Here is a 12430-nt window from a genome sequence, read left to right on the forward strand (position 1 = left end):
AACCCAAACGCTGACACTATTTCTCTCGCTGAAATGATATTAATATTCTTTCCTTGCAATTCTTTGTTTAATATATTTATACTCTCAAAAATGACCGCTAAATATGCGAGATATGCAACCCAGGAAGAGTTTTTAACTTATCTGCGAGAATATTTTTTTAATCAACCATAAAAATTTCGACTTCAGTTTTGAGAGTCCATATCCATATCATTACTTCTGTATAATAAAGTAGGTCCGTATATTCAGCTTCACCATCCTGACATAATTCACGAAATAGCCGCGTGTTTAGTGCATGTCCCTTGATAAAATTTACAGGTTCTAAATATTTGACCATAAGGGCCTGGCGATGGATCATACAGTGATGGGCTTCAATATTTGGGATATTTTTTTTACAAAAGCCGAAAAACCATTAATATGATCCAGCATAGCTGGAGCTCCATGCAAAGATTCAGAAATACAGTTTTCCCATTTTAAACTTTGCACATTGAAATATTCATTTACTTTATTGTAGACATCAATTCCACGAGATCTTAACTCGAGAGGAGAACAAAACAGCAATTCCTCTTCAAAATTATCTACACCTATGTAGCGAACATATACCATTAGCTGTGAATTGCTACGAAAATCAGTTGTCTCATCAAGCTGAATAGCAAAATATTAAGCCTGTTTAATACGAAAATAACCTGTTCCTTTACATTTTCTGTTAATATAGAAATTTGTTCTTTCACAATTTTCGCAGACAAGGGCACTGAATTCAGTTTCTTTGCTTCTTTTTGACCACACATAATCTCTGCCATTTTTACAGCAGCTGGTTTAACCAAATCTTCACCAATAGTGTATGGTTTCTTATTTCGTGCAATCAATCAGGCTACTTCAGACCTAGCCCTTGATGCTGGACGCCGATCAAATGTACCAAACAAGTTGCTATTCAATATTTGTCTTTTAACAGGTATTTCTAAATTTGCAAAGTATTCTCGCGGTTTGGAAGCCAGGTGTGAATGCAAATTATCTAAATTGTAAATGTTTCTTCAATTGACTTTTTTTGAAAGATTCTGAAGTCAGTACCTTCACACATACAACACACTCTGGTTACATTGTACCATTGTCTTATATTTATGGAAAGCCGTAATTAAGGAATTCGTCTTGGTATGTTCTTTTTCTATTTGCTTCCATCTTAAGTGAGACAGAAAATAATAGTTGTAAAATACTTGAATTAAATTTTTAAATTGCGGCTTACCTTGATCGATATATCGATGATTAATGATAAAATGGTGATCTTGTCAGCAACTAATTAGTAAAAACTCGCTCTCTGACTCTTCAATGTATTTGTATCTTGACGGCATAGCACGAACTGAGCAGGTAGTCGGGGCCGGGACTGTGCTTTACTACGCAAAGATATAACTCGAGAACACTCTAGTGGTGGAGAGTAAGATGGAGTGGCCTGCATATGTCGCTAAATTGTTTAAGTTGAAAAAATACTAACAGGTTTATAAAATAGCAAATTAAGAATATATACTTTTTACTCACAAAAGTTTCATTTTTACCCCCAAAAATTTAATTTTTACCCCATTTGGGGTAATTTACCCCGGTTCCCCGACCGCTGATGTAGACTGACCAGCCTCCCTCTTTTTTCTAAAGATTTGACACATTCGTCAGCTTCGATTTGCACCACAGTTTTCACTGTTGATGATGCAGCAGGTGCTTCTATGTCACTGATATTTAGCGACATTTAGTCGCTTGTTTTACCTGCTTGTATTTCATCTTCTGTAATTACCGACAAATAAAAATTTTTCTTTCTCCAGTTGTTATTGCCTGCCATTTCCAGAAGCCAAATATACATATAAGTGATGAAACGTTGGGTTGTGTTGTACACCAACACAACACAACAATCACAACAAAGGTCGAAACTTCGCCTAAACCGGCAAGGGGTCCCTTAGGAACCCTTTTTATTTTCGCTTCTAAAGCACACTTAGAATATTTGTTTTGTAATAATTTCAATATATAGTGAAACTTGAAGCTCTAAACCACTCATAAAAAAATGTTTTCACTAAATTCAGATTATTTGCAGTATCATAATTTCACTTCGAATTTTTTTTTTTTAATGGGAGATAATTGTTCTGCGTTCACCTCGACCTGTCGCACAAAACTGAGACAAAAATGAAACGATAAGGTTTAATGAATTTAGAATGCATTTGAAATGTCTATAGACGAACTCCAGCTGATTCTCCAAGGGAAAGTAAATGGTAAGAGAGGACCGGGAAGAAGACGCATTTCCTGGCTTCAAAATTTACGAAAGAGGTATAACACGACTACCACTGAACTGTTCCGCGCTGCAATAAACAAAGTAAAGATAGCCGTGATGATCGCCAACATCCGGAACGGATAGGCACTTTAAGAAGAAGATAGACGAACTAGTGGGGGAGATTCAAAACAGTTTGCGGCTAACTGACTTTTACCTGCGGCTTAAATAAATAATAAGTGAAGGGGCCCTCAGGGACCTCTTACCAGTTAGAGCGTTAAGCAAAAAATTTCAACGGGATTACTTAAAGAAATCACCCTTGCAATACAATCAAAAACTTTTAATTGAAAATTAAAATCAACAAACAAAATGACGGACATTGGAAGAAAAAGTTGAAAACAATCGAATTTTTTTAACAATTTTTGGATGCCAAAACTATTGTTTCAACTTTTTTTTTATTTATAGTATATATTAGAACGGTAATACCTCTATACGGGTATTAAAATTATATGGTTTGTTTGATTTTCATCTATCTCGGGTTAACATCGGTCCTTTGAGGTTGTTATATTGTTTCGTCTGTTGAAACTATTATGTATTTTGTCCTATTGTATAGAAAGCATAAAGCACAAGCCATCCTTGCCGGGTCTCCTCATCTTTTGTAATTACTATGCTGTCACCTGCGGTGCAGATCATTTTAGCTTCCTTGTCATATAAACGATAATCCAACAGTTTCTATTATTCATAAAGTCACTATAACTGCATTAAACAGTAAATAACTCAATGAATTTGCTTTTCTGATGGAAATATTCGTGATATTTGCAGATATGCATTAAATAGAGCAAAAATATGCACCTAAATATATATGTACTATTATAATATTGAATTTTACTTTAGATTTAAATACAGTTACTGATTTTATAAAATTGACAAAACAAACAATAAAAATAAATTTTTTGGTTACAGTCCTTTTGGTTTTTGAGATATTAAATCTCCTTCTATAAGGACGAACTTCAGTTAGGAAGTCACAGTAAAATTGCAAAAAAAGTTAAAAACTGAAATTTATTGAATTATGTACTAAAAAAAAAAGAATATCCACAAGGTCACATGGACTGCACCAGGTCATATAAGAGAAAATCAAATAGACCACATCGCCATATCAAAAAGATGGAGATCATCTCTTCTTGATGTACGTAATAAAAGAGGAGCAGACATCTCAAGTGACCATCATCTCGTAATCGGTACCATTAAAATCAAGATGGCAAAAAACAAAATCACGCAAAACACCAACAGACCAACATACAGGCTCCAGGACGACACATGTTTAGGGAGGAACTCCAACTCAAAACAAGAGAGCGTGAAGTAAACAGCTAGGAGGATTTGGCAAATGCTTTGACAGAAATAGCTGAAGATAAACTGGGTAAAAAAGAGAAAAATAGAAAATAATGGATACCAGATGAAACTTGGAATCTTATCGATGAAAGAAAACAGCAAAAGAAAGATATTTTGCAAGCAAGAAAAACAGTTAAAAGAAATGCAAGAAGAGACAAAAGAAGGTGGGCTGAACAACTGGCAAAACAAGCTGAAACAGCTGCACAACACAACAGAACTAGAGAGCTATACCAAATTACTGGACGACCAACAAAAAATGAGCCCAACTGTTTAAATATTGTAAGATCCAAGACAGGCGAATTACTTACTACAACAACTGACCAAGCAGAGAGATGGAAAGAGCATTTTCAGGAGATGCTACCATGAAAAACGCAGATGAAATTGTCGAAATCCTGCAGAATGTAGACTTGCGTATATCTTGCGAGGCCCCTTCCAAAGCGGAGATAATAACAGCTATCAAATCTCTGAGAAATAACAAGTCTCCAGGAATCGATAACATTGCTGCCGAAATACTTAAAACTGATCCGCATCTAACTGCTGAACTTTTGCTCGGCATAATCCGAGAGGTCTGGAAAACAAACCGCATTCCAGCGGGCTGGAAAAGGGGTAACATTATTAAGTATCCAAAAAAAGACAACCTTACACTGTGCAAAAATTGGAGAGAAATAACCTAAACAAAATCTTCACGACCATCATACTTAAAAGATTAACAAACAAGATTGAATTTCGAGCTGGTCAAGCAGGCTTTAGACCAGAATCCTCCTGCATAGACCACAATAATACTGTGAGTGTAATAATGGAACAATCAGTTGAATAAAACACACCCCTATACATGGTTTTTGTTGACTTCGAGCGTGCCTTTGTCAGCTGATCTCATCCTGCTTTATGGAAAATTTTAGAGCTAAGAAACATTCCACCGTTTTGAACTGTATTCAATCAATATTGTTCAAGTCGTGCAGATGTACTAATAATACATACAATCCATTCCTTTTTATCTATAAATGTCTCTTCAACCACCAGTAAAGTTAACACAATTTTTATTTGATTAAAAAAATGTAGAATAATATTTTTCGAGTGCCAAAACTTAATTGATATTCTCGCCAACAATCCCAGAGTTACTTTAAAAGCAAAAACATTTTTCATCTACATAGTTTCAAAAATTAAAATTTTAAAACTACACTTCCAGTAATAGTTTGTGTACTCAGTTAGGAAGCGTTTATTAAAGAGGGAGCTGAAGTGCCGGCGAGCAGAAAATAGAAAGAAGTTTTATAAAATGGAAAGAACATATTCGAATATACAGGGAAGTAGCAGGAAGTCAGAACTATGAGATATATGGTGTTTTTGAATTAATAAAATTGCCTTTTTTCGTACCGTTTTATGTCGTTTTTTAAAGTCCAAATTAAATCGGTCAGTCAAAGCACAGTCTAATTGAAAAATCGGTTTGGTTCTAATATAGCAAAATTTAATGTGAAAAAGCATCCCAGCTTAAGCAGAAAAAATCAAGGACATGCACCAAACATAGCCAATATTAATTTTAACGTGAAGTAAATAATTATTTAGATGTAGTTTATTAACAAAATAAAACTGCTTTAATTAAAAGAATAAAATACAGTGTTTTAGAGTATTTGAAGATATCTCCAAAAAAAGGAGATATCTTTGAAGGCTGTAACCACAGAGGAATTACGCTTCTAAATGCAGCGTATAAAATATCACGTTCACGACGGCATTAAATTTGTCAGTAACATTTATTGACGTTACCAGATCCCTGTATCTGGTAACACTGTCTACTGTTCGGACGATACCAGACCTATGGGTCTGGTAAACATATCTATAAATAAATGGTTTCTGTGACTTTGTATTTGAAATTACCTTGAATCTAACACTGCCATCTCATAGTAAACAGACATAGCACCAGATTCCGATGCCCGGTAAAGTATTTACGGTATATAAAAAATGTACTGACACTTATGTGGCAATTTCAAATATTTTACTTTTAAAAAATAAATAAAATGATCAATTTTTATTTGAAGTAATATTAAAGTGTACAAAAATATATAATAATTAAAATAGTAATTAATAATTAGATATGTCTATCATTAAAACAAGTTAAGCACAAAGCTGGTTTCTTTTCGCAATTTTCACAAAAAGTGTTTACTTTGGTCACCTTCTTGTCAGCTTCCTTACTTTTCATAGTCTGTCTCAACTTCTTGTAACAATCAACGCAATTTCGTCTACGTTTTCTACCAGGACCTTCTTCTCATTGCAGACAATGTTTTCGTTTTGATAAGTTGGTTTCAGAAATACACTCATTTTGATTTGAAAGTTGTAATGCTAACTGTTCACGAAATGTTAGCATTGGTATCTTTTTTTCGATGTTTGTTTTATTATAGATAATCCAGCTGTTGATTATTGTAGCACCAAAGATTAGTTCGAAGACTACCTTACGATACCACTTAAGACCTTTTCGTAAGGAAGAATAATAAGCTGCCATTTGGTCACTGTAATCTACACCTTTTTTAGCTTTGTTGTAGTCTTGGATAACTTGCGGTTTAAAAATATATTCCATTGGTTCCTCCCTTGGTTTTGATCTCTTTTTCTTGCCCGTAGTGCAGAAGTTAAGGGTATGCTCAGGTTTACTGGATAACATTAATACCGATCTCTTGTCTTGCTTACCTTAATACCTTTCCGATTGCTTCTAAGAGTCCCACAATAAAAAGTTTGGCGACCTAATAGATCTTTTGCAAGAGGAATGCCCGAATAAGTTATCAGCATATAAAGTTTGTCGGGCATCTAACAAGCTATTCATTAAGGTCAGCACAACTTTCTGAGAATGGCTTTTGTTTATCATATTGTTTTCTTTTCCACAGTAAACCATCACTTTATATGTATATCCACTGACGGTACAAAGTTTATATAATTGAACGCCATATTTATGGCGTTTGTTTTTTATATATTGCTGCATACTCAAACGACCATGCCATGGTACCATACTTTCGTCTATGACTACATTTCGTCCTGGAGTCATGATTTTCATAAATCTGTCATTAAGTAAGTCTAAAACATGCCTGATTTTGTATAATTTATCGTTGCTTTCAGTATACCGTCGTTATTTTGAAAATGTAGATACCATAGAATTAACAAAAATCTGTCCCTAGTCATAACTGAGGAGATAAACTTATTGCTATAAAGGTCATTTTTAGACCAATATATTCGAATATTAGGGACCTTCACGAATCCCATGCAGATCACGATACTAAAGATTTTTTTAATTTCTTCTTTATTAGTCGGAACCCACTTACTGTTAGATTTTTGTTTGATACTGTGTACACCAATTTCTTGTTCTGCATATCTATTGGTTTCTTGAACAATTAATTCCAAAATTTCATCTGTGACAAATAGGCAAAAAATATCCAACGGGCTCATATTTTCACATTGAATATTTATTTTAGAATCTGTAGGATATTCATCAAAATCTAATTTATCTGTTTCCTGAATGTCAGTCCATACATCTTCCTCAGCATCACCTAAAAATAAAGATAATGAGAATCAAATTATAAGATTCATTTTTCTTCTTACCAATTTCTTTTTCCGATTCATAATTATCAGTTTCTATATCACTGGATACTTCTTCGTTCAAATATATGGATTCGTCCCCATCAGAATTATCGCTATCTTCACTAGGAATGTATTCAGGATCTTCATCACACAAGTTTTCAAATGGATCACTATCAGATTCACTTTCAGTTTGTATCCAAGCATTTTGGTGCTTGTTTAGCACCATTTCAACCATTTTTTCGCTTCTAGACGACATTTTTATGGATTTTAATATAAAAACAACAGACTTGTACAATTTTTACTATAACACTAATAACCAGATACGGAGTTCTGGTAAATCCCATAGCGTAAAAAATTTCTTTGTGGGACGTTACCAGGTGCTGGCATCTGGTAACTTAAAACAGAACTAAAATATAAAGCACATCATGACGATTCCGTAGGTACCTATATCATAATATTTAGTTCATAATTAGCCATTTTATCGTTGTCGGCGTTAGCGCAAGATCTCCAAATTTCAGTGCCGGTTGAACGTAAAGTTTATACCAGACCCATGTATCTGGTAGCGGCGTGAACGTGATATTTTCCACATTACTATGTGTATGTACAATGTGTCCTACTATACGTTCTGCATATGGTGCCATACTTACGTATGGCACCATATGCAGAACGGATAGTAGGAAAATATAAGGTTGGTTTCAGAGGTGGTAAATCGACAATTCATCAGATTGCAACCCTGAAACAAATTTTAGAACCAACACTGTAAAAAGGCATTGATACTCATCATATATTTATAGACTACACAGCAGCCTACGACTCTGTAAATAGAAGAGAAATGTTCAAAGCAATGAAAGAGCTAGGAATAAAAAATCAGGGAGACTCTCTCTCACCTGTATACTGTTCAATCAGGCTCTGGAAAAAGTAATACGTAAGTCACTTCAATATATAATAAATCAGTGCAAATCCATGCCTATGCTGATAATATCAATATTGTTGGGAGAACGAAAAACTCTGTACGAGAGTTTTCTATACTGTTTAATAATAAACACAAACAAAACTAAGTATATAAAAATAAGCAAGCAACCACGAATCCTACGACCACTTGTTATAAAAAACGACGTCATCGAAGCGAACGACTTTGTATACCTGAAAGCCCTCCTTAATACTGAAAATAATACTAACGCAGAATTTGCACAGCCAACAGATGCTATTTTGGGCTCAATCTCCTCCTTAAATCCACAATTATATCGAGAAATACCAAAATAAAACTCTACAAAACAATAATACGCCCAGTCCTAACATATGGTTCAGAGATCTGGACTCTGGACAAAAAGTAATGAAAACATGTTACGATGTTTCGAAAGAAAAGTACTAAGGCGAATCTATAGAGCAGTGAATTATAATGGAGTGTGGAATGTTGTCCTATTTTTCCAACATGGGGTAGTTTTAAAGCATTAAAAACAAAAAGCACACTTTAGCCGACGGAATTGGGAGGTGAGGTCCTATTTTCCGCCCGAGTTACTGGACTATTAGGTTATCTTATCACCTAAGGATTATCTACTAAAAAATGTATAAGTAAACCTTCATTCACCTTTTAATATAATTACTATTTCTGTTATAGGAGCTCTTTCCTGTTCTGCGTTATAAATAAAATATTTCTATCGAAAACACACTGTCCGTAATCCAATATTTATTTAGGTTTCTCTTGTTTTTCCCCGGCACGGAAATATATTTCGCTCTACCTTTGGTCTTATCTAGTTGTTGCGTTGGTTTCAAATAAAGTTTTTCTCCTGTTTGTAGTGATAAGTGTGGTTTTTGCATTCGAGTAATTATCCCGGACGGTTGAAGTTAAATTAGTTTTTTGTCAGGAATATACTAATCAAGCTCGCGCACTGAACTTATTTCTCATTAATCATTTCGTTTTTGGGAGAAATATTGCTAGAAGAAATAGTAAAATCCAACATAAACAACATCGCCTTGGGGAAATAATAAGGAACTAGTCATAAAGTTCAAAATTAATCCAAGTCATAATTAGTTTAAAACTAAACAGCGCACAAAAATGAAGGCATAATTTTAAAATATTGTTTCCGGTTTCTGGCCTGGGGTGTGTAATTGTCTTTTATTTCTTCTGTCTCGGCGACGTAATTCTCGTACTTGTGAAAATTGACATAAACTGTCAATGTCTTTGTAATTTTGTAACGTAATGTGGTTCAATCAGTTCAACCAGTTGTTTCGGCGAATAATTGTATTCGAGATGCTTTGCATTATTATAAATTTGAAGAGCGTATGATTTTTCCGTGATTTCCATCTTCTCATTATATCTACCGTTCTGGAGCACTTTGTTAATTTCCAATTGCTGGATTTTCCCCAAAAATATTGTAAAAATCTGTTTTCGAAATTCTCCCAGCTGATAAATTCATCTTTTGTACTATCAAACCACAGACTAGCTGCCTTTTTTAAATGGTTTCTTATTGTATCTTTACATACAAAATCTTCGACGTATTGTAGTCTTTTTTTAAAATTGTTGATAAAAGAAACCGCGTGGGTTTTTCTCACATCCCTGCCAAATTAGATTTTCCCTCACCTGTACCATAAATAACTATTTCCCTTCTTTCTCCGAATTAATTTTGCTTCTGTAATTTATTAAATTTTTCTTCTATTTCTCGTTTGTCTTCTTGTAGCGCATTTTCGAATTTAATTTCTAATTTCTCTAAATTTTGTTTAATTTTCATTTCTTGGTATTCCATCTCTTTCTTCATCATTTTCAAATATCCTTTTATTTCCTTTTCATCTTCTTCTATACGTTCCTCCATTTTCCTATTGTTATTTTCTATCACTTGTTTGTCCTCTTCCAAGGCTTGTTTTGTCGCTTGTTGATTTTCTTTCATGGTTTGTTTTGTTTCGTCCATTGCTTGTTTTGTTTCCTGTTGTTTTTTCTTTCATTGTTTGTGATTGTAACTGCATAAGTTGTAAATTTTTTTCTATTCCCGATTTCTCCTGACTTTCTGTCTACATATTTGTTGTTTCTAAAATTTCTTCTTGTTCTAAATTTTCTTCTTGTTTTTCATTTTCTTTGATTTTGTTTCTAGTCACAGACATTTCTTTTCTACTTTCTAATTTTTCTTCCAACAAATCCAATCCAAATAACCACGGAAGGAGCTACAGCTACCTGGGGAAAGGAACGCCAAACGTTGAAACGTTTAAAACAAATGAAAAAGGATAATGCGAGTGAATCGACATCCTCTCTGAAGTTTTCTTCAGGGCTTCCGAAGTCTCAGTCTCCCGAACCTCCAGACACTACTAAACTAATGACTAATCAATATATTACTGCTATTGGGAACAGCGGATAGTTAATTTATACCATCGATGGTGACGTGGTTTGGGTGGAGGTTGACGCGAACATTTCTGACGGCGGAATTTTGATTGAAGGGTGGAGCGGACGATATTTTCTTTGTAAGAGGCCTCCATATCGAAGGTAACCGACTGCCGTCATATCTTTTATTGAGACAGTTTGGCCTCTTTTCAATTTCTATGGCTTCTCGGACGATTCTTGGTTTATAGAAGCGGATGGGGGCTATGGTTCTGGAGTTTACCTAAAGATGGAGTGGATGAATTACTATTCACGTTAAACAGTTACGATCCTCATATAAAATTTATAGTTGAAATGGAAGATAATGAACTTTCTTTCCGTTCCCTTTTTGGATACACGTCTCATTGGTTCTACTGATAATAGAATAGTTGATTGGTATAGGAAATCAAGGAGCTTTGCAACCCATTTATTGATAATTCTTATCCACATGCAGTTATCAAAAAAATCATTTTTAACAGTAGATGTATCGATCCAGTGATAATCCAAGAAGACGACATCTCAAGGACACCTAAAATTTGATTCATTACCGTATATCAAAGAAATCACTCCAGCTTTAACCAGAATATTTAAAAATGCTACATATGTAAATTTTCATATAAAACTGTTCTGACCATCAAAAAAGCATTAAAAGATGAACAAACATCCTAAAGAATTAATAACAAATATAATCTACAGTACGCCTTGTACAGATTGTAGTAAAGAATATATAGGACAAACTTCAACATCCGTAAAAGATCGGATTACGCCCCACAAAAGCGACGGTTGATTACACCCTGAAAGATGCACTCTTGCCAGACATGTGCATGATAATAATCACATGGTCGATTATAGTTTCTTTAAAATCTTTGACGTGGAAAAAACTATAGTAAGAGAATCTTTCTAGTCATGACTTTTATAGCTGTGTGTGATAATAATTGTATTAACAAAAAACCAGACATTAGTATTTGAATCAAATATATTCCTATTTAAGTACTAAACTTGAACAAAAGAAGGTATAACAAAAGTTAACAGGTTTCCCTAATATCTATTTTTAAACAATATTGTTTCCGTCATTAGACATTATTTAATATTTCCATGTCTAACAAAATAAACAATTTCAAGTAAAGAATGCCTATATTTTGACATTTTTTTTTCAGTGTACAAACAAATGGGAGATCAAAATACGAAAACAGAAACTTTTCTCATTACGAACTTCCGATTCCCAGGAAATCCAACAGTCCCTGTTTTGTTAGTTCAAAAGCTTTTATCAACTGTCTGATTTTTAAGTACTGGTTAATTGGTTATAGCCTTTTTATACCTCATTTCTAGTTGACCAATTAGTGTACTATTTGTAGTCCAATTAGTAATGTGCATGTTTTAGAAAATATTTATATAATTTCATCGGAAATCTTTAAAACGTTAAAACTTAGATTAAGTGTAGATTAGGTAGGTTTCCGCAGGTAACAATCAATAATATAATATATTTAAAGCCCTTGCTGGATAGCCTAATTATGTTTCAACAGCTCTTAACTAGAATATTGTTTACATGATAGCGTATGCTCCTCTTGGCCTGTCTTGGGTTCAGCTCTAGCGGAAGAGTTCTCAAAAAGACGAAACATATGTCCTAGGGTGGGAAGTTAAAGGTATTTTTCATTGGGGTAGAGCGTCAAGAAAGTCGAACATGAAGATCAAGATGAACAGGGAGGCGCTGAAGAACAGACCATCAATATTTCAAATCAATACTTTGCAGAACATGGAAGACCAATTGGGATATGAATAATTTATCGTACAATTTCCACTTTGACTTTTTTTATTTTGGCCACACACCAAAAATCATCTACTTCGGCTCTATATAGGTGCTTGTGGCACTCGATATAAAAAATCTAGTTTATATATTGCAA

At 34.0% G+C, this 12430-nt stretch overlaps 2 protein-coding genes across 5 annotated transcripts in view; both read right to left on the bottom strand.

The window, feature by feature from the left end:
* Positions 1-12430, bottom strand: part of Cad87A (cadherin 87A) — a 722801-nt gene that overhangs the window by 369141 nt on the left and 341230 nt on the right. The window lies entirely within an intron of this gene.
* Positions 1-12430, bottom strand: part of LOC140438051 (uncharacterized) — a 28644-nt gene that overhangs the window by 540 nt on the left and 15674 nt on the right. The window contains exons 5-6 of the mRNA XM_072527764.1: positions 7205-7428; positions 6928-7152 (exon numbers count right to left, since the gene is read on the bottom strand). Of these exons, the coding sequence (XP_072383865.1) occupies positions 6928-7152; positions 7205-7428 (449 nt within the window). The remainder of the gene's footprint in view (positions 1-6927; positions 7153-7204; positions 7429-12430) is intronic.

This window comes from Diabrotica undecimpunctata, chromosome 4 (assembly GCF_040954645.1).
Source record: "Diabrotica undecimpunctata isolate CICGRU chromosome 4, icDiaUnde3, whole genome shotgun sequence".
Taxonomy (NCBI): Eukaryota; Metazoa; Arthropoda; class Insecta; order Coleoptera; family Chrysomelidae; genus Diabrotica; species Diabrotica undecimpunctata.